Genomic DNA, 25,730 nt, shown 5'->3' with positions numbered 1-25,730 from the left:
GTCTTTATTGAGAGGTTTTCAGTTTTTCATATGTAGCTCTGCCACCACTCCTATTCCTGACCCTATTAACCGACCTCCCATCATCTTCAGGAGTTCATCCTAGCTCCAAGAGTCAGGTGTCCAGACTAAGTGGAGGAGGATTCCACTGAGAGGCAGTCTGTTCCACCTGAGCAGAGAGATGGATGGGAGGGCATCCACTGTCCTGTGACTCAGAGTCTTGTTGGGAATTGTTGCAAAAACTGCTGTCCTAACCATTTGGCTCTTCTTAAATCACTTACAAATGGGAGGGTGGTATTTTAGATTCAGATGCTACTTTGGGGCTTCTTCCTTTTGGAATATTTTTCTTATTTATATTTTCCCCAAGGAGGATAGGAGTGTGGTGCGTGTGGGTGTGCGTGCGTGCGTGTGTGTGTGTATGTTTGTAAAAATCTACAAAATTGCTGTCTTTTTCTTGAGAACTCTCTGGATATATTCCATTCGTTATTACAGGTTCTTGGACCTCCCCCATGCTCCCCCAGCTCTGTTACTTCTCAGAGAGATCTGATTTTTTCAGCCAATCAACCCTTCCCTGTGTGTGTTTCCATCTTCCCTTCTGTTTTTCTCCCTCCTGCTGGTTTCCACCTGGGATGCATCACTGTCTGCCCCATTATGTTATAGCGAAGGAGTCAGGACATTGTCTTCCCATGAATAATATTCAGTAACAAACCAACTGTGTTTTAGTTGGGCCTCCCCTAAACCTATCCCCCTCCCCCATCCTACCTTCTCCCTCTCCGCCACGTGTTTCTTGGTGTTGTTTGCTTTTTTGTTTGTTGGATTGTTCTGATGTTCCCAACCCAGCTTCCCCAATCCTTATCGTACCCCAGCTTCCCTGGATCGTAATGTAAACTTCTTTTACCATGTCAAGAAATTATTAAAAATACAGGTACTTTGACCTTTTTTTAAACTCACAGACCCTAGTGTGATCCTCAGACAACTGAGGCCAGTTTCCATATGCCCCCTCTTCCCCCTTTACAGGCTGACTGAAAATGAGGTGAACAAACCTCTACTACCTTTCAGTGATATCAAGATTGATTTGAGACTGTCTTCCAGTATTGGGGGGGGAAGGAGGACCCTTTCTCTGATGGCCCCACGGTCCAGCTTGGCTTGTGTTAAAAATGGCTCCTCCCAAACCTGAGGGCCTCAGGCTCTCCCCCCCCCCCCATCTGTGCTCCCTTCCCCAGTGACTCTCAAGAGCTGCCAGTAGGGGCCACTGTGCTCTCATATGTCGTTGGTGCAGAGCTGCCTCATCATTGAACTTGAAAGACCTACAGTCCTTGAGCTGAAAGGTCATCTGAACCCACTGGACTCCTGTTTTATAGGGGAGGTAATTGACACCCCAAGAAGTAGAATGACTTGTCTGAGGTCATATTAGCTAGTTAGTGCCAAACCAAGACTCAAACAGCAGCATCCTAACTCGCTTGATTGGTGCTCGGCTCGATGCCCACCATGCCCTTTGCCCCTGTCCCTTTTTCTCTTGTTCGAGGGCAGGGTCAGGAAGAAACCCTACCTAGTGACATGCTGTGCCTGTGGCTTCATTGGTGTGGGAGCTCCCAGCCAGGAACTTCATTTACCATTGTAGATCTGTACCTTCTCTGGTACTGGGGAAGGGAACTGGACCACTAAGAAGACATCTAAGTCAGGGACAGGGTTCCATCTGGTTCTCAAGTCTTTAAGGGCTTTGTATACCGGGCTCCCTTCTAGGAGCAGTGGGGGTTTTATGTTTGTTTTTAGTGTGTTTGGCTGTGACTCCTTGATTTGCATCTCGCAAATATACCTTTCATTTCCCAATCATAACTCTGATACCAGCCTAACCTTGCTGCCACTTAGGATTTGTTGTCTTCCACCTCTCAGAATCCGTTAAAAAAAAAAAGATAAAGATACATAGTGTGGGAAATGGATATTAGACAATAGGGAGGGCTTTCTAGAGATGTGAGGCAGAGGCCCATGTGGGGAAAAGTACCTGCCTTCACCATGGATGGTTACCTAGTCCTGGAACTCGGGAACTCCCTTTCTTTTAAGGGCATATAGGACCTAGCTTATTTACTAAGGAAAACAGGTAGGAGAGAAGGCTGGGACAAATGCTGGCTACCTCTACGCTCCCCTTGGACTATACTAAAATAGAATCCTCACCCAAGGCTCTGTGAAGAGATGAGGAGAGGGGCATGTATACATACACACACACATACTATCAGAATTAAGAAAGGACTTTAGGAACTATTTCAACTACATTATATAGATGAGGGAACTAAGACTTCCCCCCCCAAAGGTAAAGTGACTTAGCCTGAGTCTCGGAGAATATTAATGATTAGAGCTAGATCCTGAGTGCAGGTCTGTCCTTTTGAGTTCTCTGACTCCCAACCCATGCTCTTTACCTCTGCACAAGGATGCCTCATAAGGAGACTTTTAAAGCAGGAATCCTTCCAGCACCTGTTTGGTTGTACTTCAAGATTTTAAAAATTTCTTTACTCTTGTTCTATGCTCTCCTTCAACTAAAGGACCCCCCCCCCCCAATTAAAGTTTTTAACCAATGACATTGGCAGTAATGAAAAGTACCTAGGGTGTTTGCTGATGCTGGAACCTGACTCACCAGTGTGCTGGGGCTGGGAGTGGGGGTAGGGGTAGGGGTGGGGCAATTGGGGAAGCCAGACCACAGAAGAGGAAAATGGAGAGGGCAGGACCAAAGAAGCCAATTATAGGGGAAATTACATATCTAGACCAGAGGGTGGAGAGCTTCAGTCCTAACCCAGAAGAGTAGCTTTTTCCCCAGAGTTGATGCCTGGATCTGGGAGAAGCAACTGGAACTCCCTGGAGCCCCTAATACTACACTTCTATATTCACTATGAATATGAGGGTGGTCCTGGTCCTCCTGGCTCTCTCCATTGTTACCATTTTTGCTCTGGTTTGTGTTCTGTTGACTGGTAGGGGTGCCTCCAGCCAACCTCCCCACTGCTCCTCAAGGACCCCTGTCAGTCACCCTTGGCAGCATTCTAACAGGAGCCAGCTGTTCTCAGATCTGACCCAGGAGGAGTTGGCCTCAGTGATGCGCTTCCTCACCCAGCAGCTGGGGACAGGGTTGGTAGATGCAAGCCATGCCAGCCCGTCAGACAACTGTGTCTACTCAGTGGAGTTACAGCTGCCTCCCAAAGCTGCGGCATTGGCTCACCTGGATGGGGGGAAACCAGCACCTCCCCGTGAAGCTCTAGTTGTGGTCTTCTTTGGCCATCAGGCCCAGCCCAACGTGAGTGAGTTTGTGGTGGGGCCACTGCCGGGCCTTTCCTATTTTCGGGATGTGACAGTAGAACGCTATGGGGGTCCCCTCCCTTTTTATCGGCGCCCTATGCTGAAGAATGAGTTTGCTCAGATGTGGAGGCATTTGAAGGAAGTAGAACTGCCCAAGGCACCTGTTTTTCTGACTTCTGTCTTCAATTATGATGGTTCTTCTTTGGCACCTTTGCCCTCTCCTTCTCATGGCTTTGGATCAGGGGAGCGTATGACCTGGCTTGCCCTCTACCAGAATGTTTCGGGTGCTGGCTTTTATCTGCATCCTGTGGGGCTGGAACTGCTGCTGGATCATGGGGACTTAGACCCAGCTCAGTGGTCCATCCAGAAGGTCTACTATCAAGGCTACTACTATGAGGACCTGGGCCAGTTGGAGCAAAAGTTCAAGGCTGGCCATGTGGATGTGGTTAGGGTTGTTCCACCCTTACTGGATGGGGCATCATCTTTGAAGCCCAAGGTACCTCCAGGTCCTCCTCCCCCTCTACAGTTCTCACCCCAGGGTCCCCGTTATAGTGTCCAGGGGAATCAAGTGTCCTCTCCATTGTGGACGTTTACCTTTGGCCTTGGGGTATTCAGTGGCATGAGGATTTTTGATATATGGTTCCAGGGGGAGCGGGTGGCTTATGAAATAAGTGTCCAGGAATGTCTCTCCATCTATGGTGCTCACTCACCTAAGACAATGATGACCCACTACTTGGATAGCACTTACGGTATTGGCCGTCACAGTCAGGGGCTTGTGCGGGGAGTAGATTGTCCCTATTTAGCCACCATGGTGGATGCCTATGTGCTGGTGGGTCAGGGGACAGCCCGGTTGCTCCCTGGGGCCCTGTGTGTATTTGAGGAAGCAAAGGGGATGCCCCTTCGAAGACACCATAATCAGGCACAGGGGCGTTACTTTGGTGCTGTGGCTGGTTCAGCTCTTGTTATCCGGTCAGTGTCAACTGTGGGCAACTATGACTACATCTGGGACTTTGTTTTACATCCTCATGGAGCTCTTGAGGGACGAGTCCATGCTACAGGCTATATCAATACAGCCTTTCTAGGTGGGGGAGAGGAGGCCCTTTCCTTTGGGAACCGTGTAGGGTATCAAGTTCTGGGGACGGTGCATACTCATGCTTTTCACTTCAAGCTGGACCTGGATGTGGCAGGTAACTTGGGTCTGGGGACAAAGAATCTATAGATATCATTGGAACACCACACAAATAGTGTAATGCTTCTGGTGAGAGCGAGAGAAGTGATTATATTGTCCACTTCATGAAGGATTGGGCACAGATAGTTCATGAAACATTAGATCGTCAAACATCTTGCCTCACATTTTCAAGCTAGTCAGAATTAAATTGGTTTAGGTTTTCTTTTTCTGCTTACACTTTGATCTTTGCCGCTTGCAGCATGCTCTGCTCTGGAGTCCAATGGTAATGCAAGGTGGGAGGTTGTGGGCAGCTGCATAAACCTACAGGGGGGATCAAGGTGGTTCTGGTGAGTTGGGTGATTACCAGCAATGGCCAAAGGGAAGCTATGAAAGAGGCCTATGTCACTTAATAACGTGTTGTAGACCCCTTAATGATATTACGTCACTTGAGCCTTACAACACCCCTGTGAGGTAGGAACAACAAATACTATTCTCCATTACCCAAATGAGGTAACCTCAAGGAAAGTGAGTGACTTTTCCACATCGCCATGAATTGAACCTAACTTTTCCTTCCTAAATTCAACACTAAGCGCATGGATTTATTGTGTTGTAGCACCTTAAGATTTTGCAAAGTGCTTTATATGTATTATCTCAAGAGATATCCACCTGAGCCTAACTATAAAGGCAGGGCTGAATGGGAGTGGGGAGAGGTTGGGAACTGATAAGTGGAGGAAGCTCCCTTGCAGCACAAGATTTTGTGATCCAGGGATGTCCCTTTAAGAGACCCCTTTAACAGACGTTTAAGAGGAAAGGCATCCAATTTTCCCTGCTGTGGATAGTATCTTACCCCAACCTTACAAGCTCACACCGGAGGTATATTTTGTACATGTAATGGAGTTTGCTCACCATCATTCAATGGACAGGATGGAGGCTGGCAGGGAAATCTGCCACAGTGATATCACAGGATTTGGAGCTGATGGGGACATTGGAGATCATCTATTCTACCCCCCTTTTCTGTTTTCCTATTTTTCATTCTTATTTTTTAACAACCATAAACAAAAGCAAATTAAACACCAAATGAAATGTGTTTGCCTTTTATACTTTCTCAACTCTGGCTTAAGTTCCTTTCTACCTTTTGTTTTTTCCCTTTCTCCCTCCCCTCCCTGCCTCCCTTTCATTGTAGTCTCTCTCTCTCTCTCTCTCTCTCTCTCTCTCTCTCTCTATATATATATATATATATATATATATATATATATACAGCTCTGATTTTGTTTTCTTGATATGCATCTTTTACCATAGATGATCTTGTATACTCTATATGTATGTGTATATGTATGTATGTTACATATATGTATATATTATTGATGTTCAGTTGTGTCCTACTTCGTGACTCCATGGGCCATACTATCTATGGGGTTTTCTTAGCAAAGATACTGGAGTAGTTTGCCACTTCCTTCTCCAGTGGATTAAGGCAAACAGGTTATGTGACTTGCCCAGGGTCACACAGCTAGCAAGTGTCTGAAGCAGGATTTGAGCTCAGAACTTCCTCACTCCAGGCCCAGTGGTCTTTCCACTGAGTTACCTAGCTGCCTTCATATTAATATACATATTTACAAATAGCACCGTAGAGAGAGGGACTGGACCTTGTGATTTCATTGATCTAGAGAAAATTCCTCTGCCAATGCAGGTTAGCACCTCTGCCTAGAACACTAAGAGATTCAGTGACTTGCCACAGCCAGTGTGTGTTAAAGGCAGGATTTGAACCCAGGTATTCCTGACTCCAAAGCCAGCTCTCAATCTGCTTGTATTGCGTTAATACACCAGAATATATTTAGCCATTCTTTGATTCTTGGACATACAGATGATTTCCTTTTTAAAAAGTTACAAATAAAGCAATTGTGAATATTTTAAACGTAAACATGCCTTTATAATATTTTAGGGCAAGGGTCTATAAGAATGACTAGAACAAAAATTATAATTTTCAGTCTTATGCTGACATACTGCTTTCCAAAATTGCATCAGTCTACAGCTCCATCAACAATAAGAGTTCCCATTTCTTTGCAGTTGCACCAATTTTGATTTTGATTATTTTTGCTATCATTCTATTTGGGTATGAAGTGGTATCTTAAGGCTGTCTTAATTTGCATTTTTCTGGTTACCAATACTTTTATTTAGTTGTTAGCAGTTTGAAATTCTTTTGAATTGTTCATTTTTCTAATTCTTCCATTGGTCATATACATATGTCTGTATATATAAAAGTATATATGTGACAATCACACACATATATATATAAGATCTTTATAGATTTTATATGTCAGATTTATCTGATATTTGCTCTAAATGCTTCCCTCCAATCTTTTAATTTTAAAGGTGCTTTTTGCATTGCAAAATCATGTTGTTTTTGTATAATCAAACTTGTTAATTTTATCTCCAATAACGTTCACTTGTTTGACAAAAATATCCCTCCTATCCCTGGTCAAGACAAATATCTTACTCTTAAATATTTTAAGACAAATATTCCAAGTCAAAACATCTTACTCTTAAATACCTTAAAAGATATTTAGGTAATGACCCCTTCATTTTACAAATGAGAAAACAGCTTCAGGGAGGAGAAGTCGCTTGCCAAAGTCACACAGGTAGTAATCCTCTAGGAAGATTTCCTAAATTCTTTGAATTGAACTTTAAGGGATGACTAGGGATCCAGCAGGAAAAGGCAGGGAACAAGGGCATTCTACAGAATGCACAGCAAATGTTGCATTTAAAGGCAGAGTTACAAGAAGACAAGCACTGTGCATGTGTTTAAAGGACATAGAATAGTCCAGTTTGCTCTAGGATAAGAGTTCAGGAAGGGGAGTAACAGAGAAGACTGTAAAGGTACAGTGGTTAGAGAGTGAAAAGCCTCGAATATCAAGCAGAAAAGTGAACTTGAGAAGGCAAGAGAGCCACTGATGATTTTTAAGCAAAAGAGTGACATAACTACAGTTGTTAAGAATTCTGGCAGTGGTATACAGATTGAGGACTGACTATAGAGTCAAGGGAGAATGGAGATTGGAGACCTATAAAGAAGTTGTTGCAGTTGTCCAGGTAAGTGGTCTTCAGGGCCAGTACTAGGTGGTGGTCATGAAATAGAGGGGGGGAGCACAAATGAGAAGGGTATAGCAATCAACAAGATTAGGTGACTGATTGGATATGAGAAGCAAGGGAGAGGTGATGCTCAAAGATAGTCCCAAGGTTATTATGAATGTAGGAGACTAGATGAACAGTGGGTGCTACACATAATGGTCAGAAGGAAGGAACAGGTTAAGGGGAGAAAGATTATAAACCTAGTTTTGGACATATTGAAGGAAGGAGAAGGAAAGCTAATAGGACAATAGCTTCAGGGGCAGCTAGGCGGCGTAGTGGATAGAGCACCAGTCCTAGATTCAGGAGGAACTGAGTTCAAATCCAGCCTCAGATACTTTATACTTACTAGCTGTGTGACCCTGGGCAAGTCACTTAACCCCAATTGCCTCATCAAAAAAACCCCAAACAAGTAAGAAACGGGAAGTTTTGGTCAGTGTAGGGGAAACCTAAGCATGTCTATAAGCAGATGGGAAGGAACCAAAGATGAAGGAGAGAGAATATGATGGAGCAAGTCCCGTGACTGGAGAAAATGAGATTGGAGCAGAAGTGAAGGGATTAACTTTGGCAAAAGGAGAGTTGTAAAGGAGATCTTACTTTGAGGCCAGAGGGAAGGAGGGAGAGGATGAATGATGATAATGTGATGGGTTTTGGAGGGTGGAAGAGATAGATATGAGAGGACTCCTGATCTTAATAGAGGAGGAGGCATGGTCATTTTCTGAGTAAGGGGGTGGAGTTGTGAGTTTTATAGAGGAAAAGGTATGAAGCAGCCTTGTGGGAAACTTGATAAGAAGTTAATCACAGATGTGTCAGTCATTTTTTCATCACTTATTCCCATTGTGTGTATGTGTGCGTACGTGTGCAGTTTGTCTGAATTGATCTCAAATGATGTGTAATCCAACCCCTACCCTGCCTCACCCCTGCAGGGCTAGAAAATTGGGTGGTGGCAGAGGATGTGGTGTTTGAACCCATAGCTGTGCCTTGGAGTCCTGAACACCAGCTGCAGCGTCCACAGCTGACAAGGCAGATACTGGACAGAGAGAATAAGGCAGCCTTCCTCCTGGGAGATGACCTCCCCAGGTACCTCTACTTTGCCAGCAACCACACCAATAGCTGGGGTCACCGCCGTGGATATCGTGTCCAGATCCATAGTCCTGCTGGAGTACATCTACCCCAGGAGACCACCATGGAGAAGGCATTCAGCTGGGGAAGGTGAGGTGGGAGGGAGGGATCTGGGTGGGAAGAATCAGGAAGAAAAGGTAGTCCTCTAACCTGGGTTTAGCTCCCCATCCCTTCCTCCAGACCAAAGGGAAGGGAGGTGGGCAACGATATCTCCTAGCATCTGGAGGGAAAACTGGATATATAAGGATTCCCCCCTCCCAACATCCACCCCACTCCCCAGCTAAGACCCTCAGGCTTACCTGGAGCCCCCACCTCATGGTTAGGTACCAGCTGGCAGTGACTCGCCGGAAAGAGGAAGAACCACAGAGCAGCAGCATCTACAACCAGAATGATCCTTGGACACCAACTGTGGTCTTTGCCAACTTCATTGACAGTGAGCTGCTCTCAGGGGAGGTCAGTTGCCCTAGAGATGGGGTGGGAAAGGAGATACCTAGTCTCCCAAGTTGGTCAGTCTTTTTGACTCTAGGTTGCCAGTCCTTAAACCTTGACTTTGGACACCTGAGACATTTGGAAGAATGGGGACTTCTCCAATGATCAACACCATGGGCAAGAAACAACAACAAACATGTGCAAAGCAGTGTGCTATAGGTGATGGGGGAGGTAAAGTTTAGGTAAGAAACAGTTGCTTCCCTCACACATCTTAGAAAGGGCACATAGAATTTTACTCTTAACACTGCCCATTCCTTGATATTTCTGTCACTGCCTCATCCAGTTTCCCATATTCCAATCGGTTTACCAAATTCTGTTGTTTCTGGTTTTGAAACCTTTCACACATTTGTCACCTCTTCAGTCCCACTTTCAGCATTTTAATACCAACCTCCATTACCATCCACCCGGAATATTGAAATAGCTTCCCAAAATTTTTCAGCCTTCACTCTCTCCTCTCAAGTCTATCTTTCTCATTGCTGTCAACATTAAACTCTATGCATTAATTCAGTCATCATTCTTCTCTTCAAATATCTGTGAGAGGAGCAGCTAGGTGGCGCAGTGGATAGAGCACCAGTCCCAGAGTCAGGAGGACCTGAGTTCAAATCCAGCCTCAGACACTGTGCCTTAGAAAGGGCACAGGACTCAAGAGGACCATAGCATCCAGAACCAGAAGGGGTCTTACAGGTCACCTAATCCACCCCCTTCATTTTACAAACAACAAAACTTAGGCCAAGAGAAGTTGTGACTTGTTCAAGGTATAGTGGCAGAGCTAGGATTCAAACCCACATCTCCTGAATCAAAATCCACTTCTGTTTCTACTCATTCAGATAACTACAGAATAATACATAAGTACAACAAAAAGTGAAATCATCAGGGAAATAGTGGGTACTGGCTAGGGGAATCTGGGAAGGCTTTATGGAAGAGGTGGCATTTGAACTGGGTTTTAAAGACTATTTGACAAGGTGAAGATTGGAAGCAGAAAAAAGTGCCAAACAGGGAACACCAGGAACAAAGAGGTGTGCAGGCAGGAAAGTGCAGGACATATTCAGGAGATACGTCAAATTTGACTGGAGTGCAGTCTTCAGAGAAGAATAGTATGTGATTAGGCTGGGAAGGTGGTGTGGCCACAGATTGTGGAGGGCCATGAATGGTGGGGGTGGGCCCTAGGGCGGGGAAAGGAATTTAACTTGTTTGGCTAATAAGCAGCAGCCTCACAGACTTTTTTTTTTTTTTTTTTTGGTGAGGCAATTGGGGTTAAGTGACTTGCCCAGAGTCACACAGCTAGTGTCAAGTGTCTGAGGCTGGATTTGAACTCAGGTCCTCCTGACTCTGGGGCTGGTGCTCTATCCACTGCGCCACCTAGCTGCTCCTCTCACAGATATTTGAAGAGAAGAATGATGACTGAATTAATGCATAGAGTTTAATGTTGACAGCAATGAGAAAGATAGACTTGAGAGGAGAGAGTGAAGGCTGAAAAATTTTGGGGAAGCTATCTCAATATTCCGGGTAGATGGTAATGGAGGTTGGTATTAAAATGCTGAAAGTGGGACTGAAGAGGTGACAAATGTGTGAAAGGTTTCAAAACTAGAAACAACAGAATTTGGTAAACCGATTGGAATATGGGAAACTGGATGAGGCAGTGACAGAAATATCAAGGAAGGGGCAGTGTTAAGAGTAAAATTCTATTTTGGACATGCTGAGCTTGGGGGGTTTGTCCAGCTGGAGACAACTTGCAGACATTTGTAGACACAGATGTGGAGGTTGTCAGGGCATAGAAATGTGAATTCCCTGAATAGAGGGAAGGGAGAAGGGGATAAGTATTATTAAGGACCTACTATGTGCCAGGCACTGTGCTAAGTGCTTTCCAAATATTATCTCAGCTGATAGAGGGACGGTGTTTGAAGGCACAGGGGTTAAGGGAATAGTGTGGAGGGAGAAGGGGAGAAGGCCAAGGGCAGATGTGGAACATCTACCTTGATGCTGAGGTACCAGCAAAAAAGACAGATGGAGCTGTTAGAGTGGAAGGAGAATCAGAGAGAAAGTGAGGCCAAGAAATGAAAGAATAAGCAGGACAATAATGTCAATAATGTTTAAAAAAAAAAAAGATGCTGAGTTTAAGATGGAAAAATGAAAAAAAGGGTCTCCGTGAGAGTGGTTCAGGGGACAGATGCAACATGGCCAGGGATAGTAAGGAAGTGGAGGCCCCTCCTATTCTCATTGGGTGATAGCTCAGACCTGGAGCACAAATCCTCCCACAGCTGCTTTTCCACGGGAGCAGCTGGGACAATGGATCCTAAGGGAGACCACGGGAAGTGTGGTTATCCGGCTGGCTGATAAATGGAGTTGTATTGTTGAGCTGGGTGCTGGAGAGCAATAGCGACAATCCTGGGAGGAGGACTCCTCCCTGCCAGCAGCTGGGGTTGGGCAAAGTTCACCCTTCTCACCCCCCTCCCCCCAACCCCTCTCCCTACCATGGAGCTCCTCTCCTCTTTTTTCCAGGACCTGGTTGCCTGGGTCACAGCGAGCTTTCTGCATATCCCCCACGCAGAGGACGTCCCCAACACAGTGACTTCAGGAAATGGCGTTGGTTTCTTCCTCAGGCCCTACAACTTCTTTGACGAGGACCCCTCTGCCTTTTCCCCTGATGCTATTTACTTTCGGGACGATCAGGATGCTGGAGTGTGCGATGTCAACCCCATTGCCTGCCTCCCGGACTTGGCTGCCTGTGTGCCTGACCTGCCTCTGTTTTCCTACTACGGTTTCTAATTGTGCCCAGAGTCCAGAATCTGGACTGTGTCTTTTGGCCCAAGTCTTTCTTCTCACCCCTTCCTTTGTCCTTACCGGCCTACTTACCTTGCACATTCTTAAAGTCAGCTAGGAATCATTCCAAACATCCCTTCTGAATTCATTCCCACCCATTCCCAGTGCTGTCAAAATTCTTTATTCCTTCTCATTTCCTCTTCACTTTGATTCTTTTAAAAACCTCGCCTTTCTCTGCCTTGTCTCCAGAATTGTCATGGGGAGGAGGGGGATGGGCAGAAGGAGGAGGAGGGCTGTGAGAAGGGGGAAAAGTCAGAATTGTGGTTTAAGAAAGAGGGAGCTGGTAGGGTGGAGGTGCATGAGGAGTAAGTTTGCCTTGGAGGCGGAACAATATTTTGCAGCTAAAGGAAAAGAACACATCTGGATGTGAGAGGGAGGGAGAATAGGGTGGAAGAGTTGGAGGGAGGCTGGAGATGGAGGTGGGGGTAGGACGTAGGGCAGTGACCCTCTCTTCTTTGTTCCCCTCATTTTCCTTCTCCTTGTCTTATTTTGAAGAACTCCCCTGCCCATACCATGACACCCCCCCCCCCAACTCTGGCTCTGGAAGTAGGACCTGATCTGAAGGACAGGTCCTTATATGGTACAGCTGAGGCTCCAGCTCCCCTTGCTTCAGTCCCGCCTCACCCTCCACCCCCCACAACCCTGGCCCGCCCTTGGTCCTCCCACCCCTCCTGATCCTCCCCCCTGCTGCTCTGGCCCTACACATTCCCGTCTATCTCTGCATTCTGGCAGCTTCACCCGGTGGCTAGGCACCTAAATCCAAGCATTAGAGTTTGAAAGAAACTCTGCCCTTGCCTGGAGATACCCCCCCACCCTTTCTATTTAGGTCCTGCCTCTCTGATCATCCACGTGACCATGAACCTGAAGACAGCCCTGGTGCTCCTGACTCTCTCCATCATCACCATCTTTGCTCTGGTTTGTGTCCTGCTTACCGGTAGGGGTGGGGGTGGGGGTGGTTCCAGCCAACCTCCCCAATGCTCCTCACTGACAGCCAAGGAGAGTCCGTTCCGATCACACCCTGTCCAGAGCCGGCTGTTCTCAGACCTCACCCATGAGGAGCTGACCTCAGTGATGCGCTTCCTGAACCAGAAGTTGGGGTCAGGACTGGTGGATGCAAGCTATGCCAAACCATCTGATAACTGTGTCTACTCAGTGGAGCTGCAGCTGCCCTCCAAGGCTGTAGCCTTGGCCCATCTGGACAGGGGGGGTCCACCACCTCCCCGGGAAGCTCTAGCCATTGTCTTCTTTGGCCAACAGGCCCAACCCAATGTGAGTGAGCTTGTGGTGGGGCCGCTACCCAACCCTTCCTACCTTCGGGATGTGACTGTAGAACGTCATGGGGGCCCCCTCCCCTATTACAGGCGACCACTGACCATAAAAGAGTATGAAGAACTTAACAGGATGATCTCTGAGCGTGAGCTGCCTCGAGTTGTTGGTCTCCTCCATCGTTGTTGCTACTACAATGGGAGGAACCTGTTGTCATTGAGCACTGCCCCAAGAGGGCTGCGCTCTGGGGATCGGGCCACCTGGTTTGGGATCTATTACAACGTCTCAGGTTCTGGCTTTTACCTCCACCCTGTTGGGCTGGAGCTGCTAATAGACCATGGGGCCCTGGACCCTGCTCAATGGACAGTTCAGCAAGCCTTCTACCATGGTCGGTACTATAAGAACCTGGACCACCTAGAACAAGAGTTTGAGGGAGGCCGGGTAGAGGTTGTAGAGATCGCACCCAATGGCACCAAAGTGTCTTCATCTCTCAGGTCTCAGGTTCCACCAGGTTCTCCTCCCCCACTACAATTCTCTCCCCAGGGTCTCCGATACAGTGTCCAAGGAAGTCAAGTGGCCTCCCCATTCTGGACCTTTACTTTTAGCCTGGAGTTATTCAGTGGTATGAGGATTTTTGACATCCGGTTTCAAGGGGAGCGAGTAGCCTATGAGGTCAGCCTTCAGGAGGCCTTGACCATCTACGGTGGCAACTCCCCAGCAGCCATGATGATTCGCTATTTAGATGTCAATATTGGCCTGGGCTTGTTCACCACACCACTGACTCGAGGAGTGGACTGTCCATACCTGGCCACCTATGTGGACTGGGACTTCCTCGCACATTCTGGGACTCCAAGGACACTACGTGACGCTCTGTGCATATTTGAACAGAACCAGGACATCCCCCTGCGGCGGCACCATTCTGATTTTTTCTCCTCTTACTATGGGGGCCTCCCAGCAACAGTGTTGATTGTTAGGTCTGTGTCCACTCTGTTGAACCATGATTATGTATGGGACATGGCCTTTCACCCCAATGGAGCCATAGAGGTCAAATTTCATGCTACCGGCTATATCAGATCATCCTTTTTGTTTGGCGCTGGCCGAAGATATGGGAACCAGGTTGGGGAGCACACCCTAGGCATCATCCATACCCATGCTGTTAACTTCAAAGTTGATCTGGATGTGGCAGGTGAGGGGATCCTCTAGGCTCCTGTGGAAGAGAGCCAAAGGGAGAAGGGGATAGGTTTGAATTTTCATCTTTTACCTTAGCTTGATACAAACCATCCATTCATTCATCAAATGTTTATCAAACAAAGAACAGAACAAAGTAAGGTGTCAAATGCAAAGGGGCCCTCCAGAAGCTTATAGTCCAATAGGGGAGATTCAAAGTACTGTCACAAACATTGTATAGAATGCCCTGTGATTTCACAGGAGGGAGAGATCCCTTCTGGTTGGGGAAATCAGAAGGTTTCATGGAGGAGAGAATTTTAGCTGAGTTTTAAAGGACATATAGTCAGGTGAAGATGGGAAAGGGAGCATTCCAGAAGGAAAAAGTGTGAGCCAAGGCCCAGAATTAGAGAACACAGGGTGTGCAGGAAGAGCTGGGAGCTGTACAAAAATCTAGTTTGACCAGAAGTGTAGGGTACAAGTCAGGGAGTTGTAGGAGATAAATTAGGAAAAGTAGGTGACAACTAGACTATAAGGACCTTGAATGTCAGCACAGAAATGTTATTTTGTAGAATGCTCAAAAGGTTGTTTTTTTGTTGTTGATATTGGATCTGATTTTTTAAAGCATTTAAAAAATTATTTGAGCTGCTGTTTTAATTATCTTTACTCCTCTATCTCTGTGATCCTGTGGATCAGAATCAGCTGGTGATTTTCTATTTGATTTCTTGCTCTTCAGCATCAGAGCACCTGAAAGGACTCTTTACATAAGACTTTTTACATGACAAAGTCATGGGAACTATTAGGGCTCAGGGAACAGCCTGTAACCTGTGATCTCATTTCTCTTTCCTGGCTTCCCTGGAGGATTGAGTGTTTCCCAAGTCTAGCTTGGGTCCAAAAGCTCATGCTTTTTGCTCCTTTTGGCCCTGATTTCTGCAGCCAGAGCAGAGCAAGGGGCATTTACTTTGCATTTTTCTGTGTACTACATTCCAGCACCAATCTCCAAGGGATTGGGAGTGGGGGGAAGGTGTATGGGGAGGAAAATTGGGCAGGCAAAGAAGAGGAGTCAATTTCTGTTTCCAGGAAATCTCTACCTTCTTCCTTTTTATTCTTTCTCTTCCAATTTAGTACAGGGTGGGCCAAAGGCCCACCTTTTTTTTTTCCTTTTCCTTTTTTCGGTGGGGCAATGGGGGTTAAGTGACTTGCCCAGGGTCACACAGTTAGTGAGTGTCAAGTGTCTGAGGCCGGATTTGAACTCAGGTACTCCTGAATCCAGGGCCGGTGCTTTATCCATTGTGCCACCTAGCTGCCCCCCTTTTTTTTCCTGGCCCACCTTTTTTAATAACACCTTTTTTATTTTTAATTTATAATACCATAGCATCACATATAATATATATATATATAAGGAAATTAATTGATACTAGTATGAAAAATCAAATCTTGTAAATGGTGAAAAATTTTTAAAAATTTTTCAAAAAGTTATTAAGGGGCAGCTAGGTGGCACAGTGGATAGAGCACCCACCCTGGAGTCAGGAGGACCCGAGTTCAAATCCAGCCTCAGACACTTAACACTAGCTGTGTGACCCTGGGCAAGTCACTTAACCCCAATTGGCTCACCCCCCAAAAAACAAAATTTGACCTAAGCGAGTAGAAGCTAATTACTCCATTAGACATCAAGAAACAATAAGAGTTAAAAAAAAAAGTTATTAAAACTTTTGGCCCACTCCATACATACAGCCAAGAGGGGAGAACATGAAAAATGACAACTTGCACATTTGCACCCCATAGAATCACAGGGTCATCTGCCTGCCTACAGTTGGGAGAGATTTCAGAGGCCACTTCATTTCACAGATGAGAGACTGAGAGCCAAGAGAAGTCCATGACTTGCCCATGAGGTTTTCTTAACCTGAACTCCCCACAGTCACTGAGGAAGCTTCTGGTAGTTAGTCACCATCAATCGCTCCATGACCTTTCTGATGAACCTTGATTTTTCCTAATTTCTTAACCTTGGCAAGGGATGAAAACTCTTCTCCCTCCTTAACCCAAAGATATGTAGGTGTGTAGAGAATATAACTTTACCCTCCCCCCCACCCCTGCAAATAGCTGTGTGACCCTGGGCAAGTCACTTAACCCCAGTTGCCTCACCAAAAAAAAAAGGAATATAACTTTATTCTTCAGTTTATGAGAGAAGAAGCAGAAAGCAAACGGATCTAATCTTGTTTATGGGACCCATGGATGGCCTTTTTTTTTTTTGAGTCTGTCATTTCTTGGCTTCCTTGTAGTCAAGTGGCTTCTGTGGCTTAGCATAATACCTGGTACATAGTAGGCACTTAATAAATGCTCATGGAATGGCTGACTGAACATACCATTGGTCTCTACTTGTAAAAACACCTTTTTAGAGAGGGATTTGTGATTCAGCTGTGTGTTTTGTCTCTGCTTTGCATGGGGAAATTCTTGAAGTTACCAGGTTAAGAGTAGGATTCATTGGAGCATTCAGGATTATTATTGGGGTTGAGAGTTACTGAGGAGAACATCACCTCCAAATTTTGGAGCAATTTTGCCATTTTAGTCAAAGGATAAGGGGAGGTAATAGGAAGTTATAAGATTTTTTTGTTGTCATTTCAGTTGTAGCCAACTCTTGGTAAAACTAGTGGAGTGATTTGCCATTTCCTTTTCTAGCTCATTTTTAGAGATGAGGAACTGAGGCAAACAGAGTTAAGTGACTTGCCCAGGGTCACACAACTAGTAAGTGTCTGAGGCCAAATTTGAACTCATGAAAATGAATCTTCATGACTTCAGGCCTGGCACTCTATCAACTACATCATCTAGCTGCCAAAAAGGTATGAGATGTTTGTAATTTATTCCTGAATTATTCTTTGATTCTGCCCCACCTTTCTTCTCCGGTCCTAGAGTTGTTGGAAGAGAGTCCAGAAAATAACTATATAAATGAATGAGTACCATCCTTTTTGAATTTTCAGGACAGGAAAACTGGGTAGTAGCAGAGGACATGACATTTGAGCCTAGGCCTGTACCCTGGAGCCGGGAGCATGAGATGCAGCTGATGCAACTGACCCAAAGGACTCTGGAGACCGAAGACCAGGCGGCCTTCCCCTTTGGGGGCACCACTCCTCGATACCTCTACCTGGCCAGCAATCACACCAATGCCTGGGGTCACCGTCGTGGATACCGGATCCAGACCATCAGCTTTGCAGGGCAGCCAATGCCCCAGGAGAGCCCCATTGAACAGGCCTTCAGTTGGGGGAGGTCAGGGATTGGGGCCAGCCTGGGGGAGGGGGAAAGGGCACCAGTGCACTAGGTGTTTACTAGCCTATAGAGAAAGTGGCTACAGAAGCAGTATAGGAGATGGAGGATGGAGGATCTTGGGAAGATGCTAGAATGGGGTCAGCCAAAGAGCTCAGGCCCTCAAGTTCTCTGGATATCCCTGGGTACATGAGAAAGACTCCTGTCTGGCTGGGATGGGGTGGAGCCATCCTGCCCATAGGCAGGGGAATAGTCCAGTAAAGGCTAGGAAAGCACTGCAGATCCCAGGGTAAGATGAATAATCTTACCACAATAATGGAAGAGGGGGAGGAAAAAGGGACAACCCGAAGATCCTTGTTCCTTTTCCCTGTTCTCTTCTGGTGGGATCACGGCATCTTCCTCCTGGGAGCTCTAACCATAGTCCCTGATTAGGTACCAGCTGGCAGTGACACAGAGGAAGGAAGAAGAACCTTCAAGCACCAGTATCTATAATCAGAATGATCCCTGGACCCCTACTGTGAACTTCACCAATTTCATCAACAATGAGACCATAGCAGGCAAGGTAGGCAACTCTGTGGGGCAGGAGGGGAGGGAGGGAGAGCAAGGGTGGCTGAATCTCCTTCCCTAGGCTTCATTCTCCAAATTCTCATACAGGATGGCAACCCAAATATATTAATCATAATAATAAGTATAATAGCTTAAAATAACACAGACTTTTGCACTATCCTATATGGAGTTGGGTGGACTGGGGGGTACCCTATGGCAGAGGTGTCAAATATGCCTACCTGGTCCACATGTGACCCACAACACCCCCAAGTCTGCCTCAACTATTTTTATATATTATACATATATATGTATATATTTTTTATATTTAACAAAATAAATTTTAAAAATATAATAGGACATAGATAATGTTAATATGTGGTTTTTTAAGTGAATATACAGCCTGCAGGGATTCTTATCCTGGGGCCTTTTTCTTGAGTTTTTCACCACTACCAGAGAATCCCACCGGCCTCAGAATGTAGCTGACTCTTTCTCTTCTTATACTTCAGTGAAGCTCTTCATTAACCCTTTGCCAAAGTCTTCCCAAAGATCTTGGGAAAGACCCAGCACCTGTCATTTTTCAATGTTTGGCAACAGCTTGGCCTTGCTCTTGACCCTGGTGTGATGAAGGGAGAGCTGTCCCGTGCCACTGAGTAGAATCTGTTCCCTGCTTTGGGAGTTACCACTGGCCTCTGCCATGATCCAGTGCACACTCTCTCCTCCCAATGCATCCCTCCCCCACACACACACAGCACCCTCTCTGGCTGCCCCTCTCTTCCCTCAATAGACAGGACTCTCGTGACACAAGCACATGAGAGGCCAGCTAGGAGATCCAGCTCTGGGCTCTCCAAGCAGGGATCTTTGGATCTGTGCAGTGGGAGGGGGGAGGGCATGTGTTCCTGTAACTTTACACAGGCTAATTGTTACTGTACCCCCTCTAATTCTCTGCCCGCCCCCATGTCTGAAATGCACTCCCCACTTACCCCCACCTCTCAGAATTCCTGTAAATAGTTCAGGGACCACCATCTACCAGAGGCTTTTCCATGTCCTTTCCATCACTAGTTCTGTCATAATTACTTGACGTATACTTTATTTATTGTGCATTGACATATCTGTATATACTATTTCCTCCTGTAGAATGTAAACTCCTTGCTCAAAGTCAGGGGTTGTTTCATTTTTGTCTTTTTATCTCCAACGTATAGTACATAGTAGGTATAGACCATTGCACTCAATGCATATCACATACATAGTTAAACAAATGCAAATGCTGTTTTGGAGGCAGCTAGGTGGCTCAGTGGATAAAGTGCTGGGCCTGGAGTCAGGAGGTCCTGAGTTCAAGTTAGGTCATTAGACATTCACTAGCTGTGTGACCCTTGGCAAGTCACTTAACCTGTTTGCCTTAATCCACTGGAGAAGGAAATGGCAAACCACTCTAATGTCTTTGCCAAGGAAACTCCACATGGGGTCGTGAAGAGTTGTACACGACTGAACGACAGTTGTGGGAGAGGAGCACAGGGAAACACTGTCAATTTCTTATGGGATTGGGGGGAATGGGATACCACCAGTACCCATCACCATTCCCATTTCATTGACCATCTTGCTTCTCTTTAGGGCAGAAGCAGGGTGAGAGGGCAATTGTCACACCCACTCTATGTACAATCTACTTGTTACCAGGCCTCCTTCTGGATCAGAGGGAAAGGTTGTTTGGCTGTATTGAAATTCCTCTTTGAGGGTTGGAAGAAGTTATTTTGTCAAACTAGGTCCTCCCTTACAAGGCCTCTTGTAAAGGAGCAGATTCTTCATCCCCGAGCCCTCCCTCTTTTCTTCTCCTCCTCCAGGACCTCGTCGCCTGGGTGACCACTGGTTTTCTGCACATTCCTCATGCAGAGGACATTCCTAACACAGTGACTTTGGGAAATGGTGTTGGCTTCTTCCTCCGGCCCTATAACTTCTTTGATGGGGACCCATCTGCCCTGTCTCCTGATGCCGTCTACTTTCAGAATGACCAGGATGCCAGAGTCTGCGGAGTCAACCCTGTTTCTTGCCTTCCAGAGACAGCTGTCTGTGCTCCCCACCTCCCCAATTTTACCCATGGTGGTTTTAGAGCTTATCTCTGAACCTCAGCATCCAGATACATGGGGAAGCACTTAATGCCAGGCCTCCAGCTCTGGAGCGTTGCTCTCCACAGTTGCCAGACCTCCTTTTCCCTACTTCAATGTGAATCAGTGAAGACTCAGCTCAGCCTCATTTATTCTAAAACATGTTGGATTCCTTCAGAGAGGAAAAAGGAGCCTGACCCTGAAGGGATGGCCCAACCATAACCTAAAACATTTAATCTTTTCCTTTCTTTGACTTCTCCAGATTTGCTGCAATCACAGGGCTATCCTGCTTCCTTCCTTGTTAAGGGACACAGAGGAATAAGGCTATTCAGGGCCTGAGGGGAAGGGAAGCTTAGGGGAGTAGCTTGTAAGGAGGAATATGTATTAAACAGCAGCTTTCCAGATGCAGGTGTTTCCAGTGGACTCCAGGGCAATCCCATCTAAGCCTGTATTTATAGCACTGCTGAATTGACTTTGTCTCTTTCCCCAGTCACAACCCTCCTCCCTATTTTTCCAACTTCTTGGGATTTCCCTTCAGTTAATCTACTAGTATTTATTAAGCAGCTACTATGTGCCAGGCACTGTGCTAGACAAAGAGTGAAACCATCCCTGCTCTCAAGGACCTCAATAGAATATAAGATCCTTGAGGACAGGAATCATTTCCCTTTTTTTTCTGTCTTTGTATCCCCAGCACCTATCATAGTGCCTGACTTATAAGTAAGTGCTTACAAATGCTTGCAGATTTCTCTTCTGGTGCTAAGAATGTGAGATTCTATGGCAGTGGTGCCCTTACCACTTGTACTCCCAAATCCTTTCCCTCCCCCCATCTCCCATGACCTTAATGTCTGTCCTCCCCTTCCTGTGGTCCTGAGGATACAGGGGGTCGTGATGTTTTTGGTGAAAGGATAATAATTCTTATCTTTCCCACTGTAAAAAAAAATTAATTATATCTAATCTGAAAACATTATAAAATTGGACTTATATGAAAAATTATGATTATATGAGAAAAATTATAATTGGGCTGTAAGTCCTTCCATGGTTGCCAATCAAATGTGAAAATATTTTAACTGACTAGGGCTAATTTGGGGGAACTAATCTGACTGGAGGGCTAATCTGGAGACCTTTGGCTGGCTATCTGACTGCTTTTAATTTTCTATGGGCCATTTATAAAATTTCCCCCACAGCTCTGCTCCCAAATTGATAAGCAAAAGATTAAGAAGCCTCTTAATTAAATAATCAAAGCAGAATTTGTTTATAAAAATCAATGTAAATGATAAAGGTTAAGAAATGTAAATTATACAACCGCTTTTGCAGCCTCTTGCCTTAGGGTATGCTCCAGCTTTCTCCAACTTTCACTCTTTTTCTCCTTCACTCTGGCTCCCCTGCTTCACTTTCACTTCTAACTCCAAGCCCCTTTCATTTTGTTGACCCCTCTGAAAAGCCCCTTAGCGTCCTCACCTCTGTTGCCAACCCCGTGGGCATCTCTAGCTTCCCTTTCTCACCGACCTCTCCAGGTCACTAGCCTTCTGGTGTTCTTCCTTGCTCTTAGCCTTTTCTCTGTCTCTGTCAGCCCCTCTCTTTACACAGCCTCAGTCTCCTTAGCGTCCTTGTAGCAGCCCCACTTCTGTCCCTCCTCTTAATCTTCCAGCTTCTTTGTGTCCTCCTAGTCCTCCGGTGTCCCCCTTCCACTGTCCTGCTAGCTCCCCTGTATATATGTTCCTTCTCTCCCCTCAAACCTCGGGCTCTCTGTGCCCCTGCACACACCAAGCTAATCTGTGGGCCGCACTAGGGCTGTGCCCAGTGGGGCTCGAGGGGCCTGTGCCCCCTGCTGCGCCGTCTGGGACTTCTGCACAGGCTATGCTAGGGCCTGGCAGGAGAAGCCTGGGATCTCCTGGGCGTAGGGAGCTGGGGCTTTTTTCTTCCCCCCAGCTGTCTGACCCGGTGTCCTGAAAAGCCCACGGGGCTTTTTTAGCTCAGCTGAAGTGGAGGGGGAGGGGCACCAGCCCCTCACACAGAAAAAAACCCTGAGAGCCTAAGGCTTTTTTTTTTTTTTTTTGCTGGGCAATTGGGGTTAAGTGACTTGCCCAGGGTCATACAGCTAGTAAGTGTTAAGTGTCTGAGGCTGGATTTGAACTCAGGTCCTCCTGAATCCAAGGCCGGTGTTCTATCCACTGCACCACCTAGCTGCCCCGAGCCTAAGGCTTTTTAATCTCAGCCCAAAGGCAGGGTCCCCAAATCAAAATAAATTTCCACACCACTATAAAGATCACCTCCCCATCATGCCTTTGTCCATGTGTATGTATGAGAGAGGGGGTTGTATGGGTGTGTCTGTCGCTCTCAGATGTAATACAAAATTTCCCTAATAAATCTTATATTGTTGATACCAGCCCAATAAATTTCTTTCAGGTCCTTACCTTCTCTAGGGATAGTGTGAATTATTCATTTGTGAAATAATAAAGGTCAAAGCAATGGTAGCAGCTTAAATTAGAAAATATGGATGGATAATTAGACATGACTGGTTGCAGAGGGAGTGGGTGGGGGTGGTAAGAAGAAGAAGGAGCCATTTGCTCTAAGTGCTGTGGGATTGAGTGCCCATTGGATCAACTGGGGTAAACAAAAACTTGTAATAAATAATTCCTGTGACCTCAATATGTTGCTGTCCAATCTAGTTAAGGGATGCAAATGAGCTTGGGTTTTACCATTGTAATGATTGGAATGACATCACCTGCTGGAGGCTTACTGTAGGAAACCTCCACCATGAGGAGAAGGCCTCTGAGGGCAAGGTCATGCAGCTTTTCTTTGGCGTCAGGAAGTGACGTTTGCTTGTGGGAGAAAGAGGAGGCGAGGCTGGCTCTCTTACTCTCTTTCCTCAGGACTCTGGTAGAGAAGGGAACTAGAAATGCGCTCTCCCTTTAATAGATAGATGAATCTAGGCCTTTCTCTTTCTTTTCATCAAATTCTTATTCTCCTTAATAAATGCTTAAAAGTTTAACTCTTGCTAAAGCTTATAATTTATTGGTAACCACTCATTAGATATTTTAGATAGACTAGCTAGAATTTTAGCCCCTTACACCATTTTGCGATTGGTTTAGTCTCATCTAGGCTAACTCCTGTCTTCCTTTTTCTTCAATCTCCCCAGTGGCCTCACATCACCTGTCGCTCCTTGGAATGTTTGGACATTTAAATGGGTAATAAACAGGAACTGAGATATTTACTCTTGAAGAGGAAGGAGATGGGCAAGAACCAAGAAAAATAATTTGTCCACATTCCTAAGAAATTTATGGGGCCTCTGGCACCTGCTGTATGCTATTTGCCTCCTTTGGTGTCTATCTTGAAAATTTTTCACTTTATTTAATTTTAGCAGCTTTGTCTTGGGAATATAAACATGGGGTGGGTAGAGGGGAGCCCCCTTCTCCTATCCTTTAGCCTTAAACTCTTACATACAGTAAGCATATTTCCATCTATAGTCTATGTTGTAGGACAGGGCACATTAATTAGGGCAGCAGATCAGGTTCATAGAGCAGAGATCCAGCTAATAATGTTCAGTGTATGAGCAGAGGATGGAGGATCCCATTCTGATCACCAAAGCAGCATCCATGGACATCCTGTTTTTGTTTTTAATCCCCTCTTCCAATGAAGAGGGTACAGCCAGGTGGCTCAGTGAATAGAGAGCCAACCTTGGAGTCAGGAGGGGCCGAATTCAAATACAGCTTCAGACACTTACTAGCTGTGTGATCCTGGGCAAGTTATTTAACCCTGTTTGCCTATTTCCTCATCTGTAAAATAAACTGGAGAATGAAATGACAAACCATTCCAGTATCTTTGCCAAGAAAAGCCCAAATGGGATGATGAAGAGTCAAACAGGACTGAAACAACTGAATAACTACAGCAACTTTCACTGAAATTTAAATGTGTGTGTATATATATATATATATATATATATATATATATATTCCTACTCCCATCCTCAGTCATGGAAAAGTGAAAGGGGGCAACAGGGGAAGCCAGTGAATAGGGGAGGAATTGAGGTTAAGGTGACAAGTTACTGAGAAGGAATGAGAGCAGTAGGAGCTCAACTAACACATTTGTCTCTAAAAAAGAAGCAGCAGGAAGGTTCTCTCTGGCAGGTTTCCAAGCCCAGATTCTGTTCCTGACCATTCAGCTTCCTGTGGCATAGATGATAGATAGACAGACATCACATATACATGTAAATATACATATACATGCATATATAATTTAACTTCCTGTGCCTCCTATATATGTATATTTGTATATATTACACATAGACTTGTTACCATATCCATTCTCATTATCTTGAGTTCTAAGGTAATTCAGAAGTATGTTTGGAAGTTGTTTTATTAATGACTAAAATTGAAGCCTCTTTCATTTACTATTCAATTAGATCTGACTGTGTGTGATAGACCTTTTCCCCCCCACGAGCTGTTTTTCATCTCTCTGTATATAACTAAACATCAAAATTACAGGTTATACAATTTGTTAATAATGTAATAACTGGGGCAGCTAGGTGTTGCAGTGGATAGAGCACCAGCCCTGGATTCAGGAGGACCTGAGTTCAAATCCGGCCTCAGACACTTAACGCTTACTAGCTGTGTGACCCTGGGCAAGTCACTTAACCCCAATTGCCTCTCCAAAAAAAAAAAAAAGTAATAACTAATCATATGAAGACCTAAATAATTATCTACATTGTTTTAATTGTGAAAAAGATCACAGTCACCTCCAAACATCAATACAGCCACTGATAACTTCTCACTTCTGAAACAATAGTTCCACCATTCGATTCACTCAGGATACCATTTACAATCTCTTTTCTTTTTTTTTCTTTTTTTTTGGGGGGGGGTTGTTTTTGTGTTTGTTTGTTTTTGCAGGCGATGGGGGTTAAGTGACATGCCCAGGGTCACACAGCTAGTAAGTGTCAAGTGTCTGAGACCAGATTTGAAGTCAGGTCCTCCTGAATCCAGGGCTGGTGCTTTAACCACTGTACCATCTAGCTACCCCTAAAATCTCTTTTCACGAATTGCCATCTTCTCACCAGAAAAGCAAGTTATTTTCCTCTATTTTCTTCATTGTTCTCAAGTCATCATTTTAAACACCTTCTCCAGAATTAAGTTAAACTTCTTGTAATTCAAGATTCTATTGTCTCTCTTAAAGATACAATAGCAGTATTTTAAAGATACAGTAGCAGCATAGCCCGTGGGAAAGGCTATTGAAGCTGACATTATCTGTCCAGGCTCAGCTCAGGTGTCTCTTCATACATGAGGTTTTCTTTGCTCTCCCTACTCCAGTTATTTTGTATTTATCTGTTATAGTAGATGCTTACAAATACTTTCAGATTTCTCTTATTTCAGATAATTCAGAGTTCTCTTATTCTCATATTGTATCCC

General features: G+C 45.3%; 2 protein-coding genes and 1 long non-coding RNA gene across 4 annotated transcripts; 2 read left to right on the top strand and 1 right to left on the bottom strand.

Moving 5' to 3' along the window:
• The first annotated feature begins 1,093 nt into the window (after positions 1-1,093).
• Positions 1,094-11,945, top strand: AOC2 (amine oxidase copper containing 2). The gene is made up of 4 exons (XM_044000238.1): positions 1,094-4,466; positions 8,494-8,779; positions 9,013-9,142; positions 11,678-11,945. The coding sequence occupies exons 1-4, from the start codon at positions 2,879-2,881 to the stop codon at positions 11,942-11,944; spliced, it is 2,271 nt and encodes a 756-aa protein (XP_043856173.1). The 5' UTR covers positions 1,094-2,878; the 3' UTR covers position 11,945.
• LOC122753116 lies at positions 4,542-11,898 on the bottom strand. Its single transcript, XR_006356243.1, has 3 exons — positions 11,650-11,898; positions 8,989-9,152; positions 4,542-4,768 (listed from the first exon to the last, which is right to left on the bottom strand). It is a non-coding gene; the product is annotated as an uncharacterized LOC122753116 (long non-coding RNA).
• Positions 11,946-12,845: 900 nt separating the features above from the next.
• On the top strand, positions 12,846-21,364 carry AOC3 (amine oxidase copper containing 3). Of its 2 annotated transcripts, none has more exons than XM_044000236.1 (4): positions 12,846-14,450; positions 17,404-17,689; positions 18,119-18,248; positions 20,068-21,364. In XM_044000236.1, exons 1-4 carry the CDS (start codon positions 12,854-12,856, stop codon positions 20,344-20,346), a joined length of 2,292 nt encoding a protein of 763 aa, XP_043856171.1. In that variant the 5' UTR covers positions 12,846-12,853; the 3' UTR covers positions 20,347-21,364. The 2 variants fall into 2 exon arrangements, with proteins under 2 accessions (XP_043856171.1, XP_043856172.1); XM_044000237.1 differs by lacking the exon at positions 12,846-14,450 and adding an exon at positions 17,140-17,265.
• Positions 21,365-25,730: the final 4,366 nt, after the last annotated feature.

Source organism: Dromiciops gliroides, chromosome 4 (assembly GCF_019393635.1).
Source record: "Dromiciops gliroides isolate mDroGli1 chromosome 4, mDroGli1.pri, whole genome shotgun sequence".
In the NCBI taxonomy this organism is placed as follows: domain Eukaryota; kingdom Metazoa; phylum Chordata; class Mammalia; order Microbiotheria; family Microbiotheriidae; genus Dromiciops; species Dromiciops gliroides.
The sequence above is the reverse complement of the archived record's forward strand: the minus strand, read 5'-3'. Positions and strand labels throughout refer to the sequence as shown.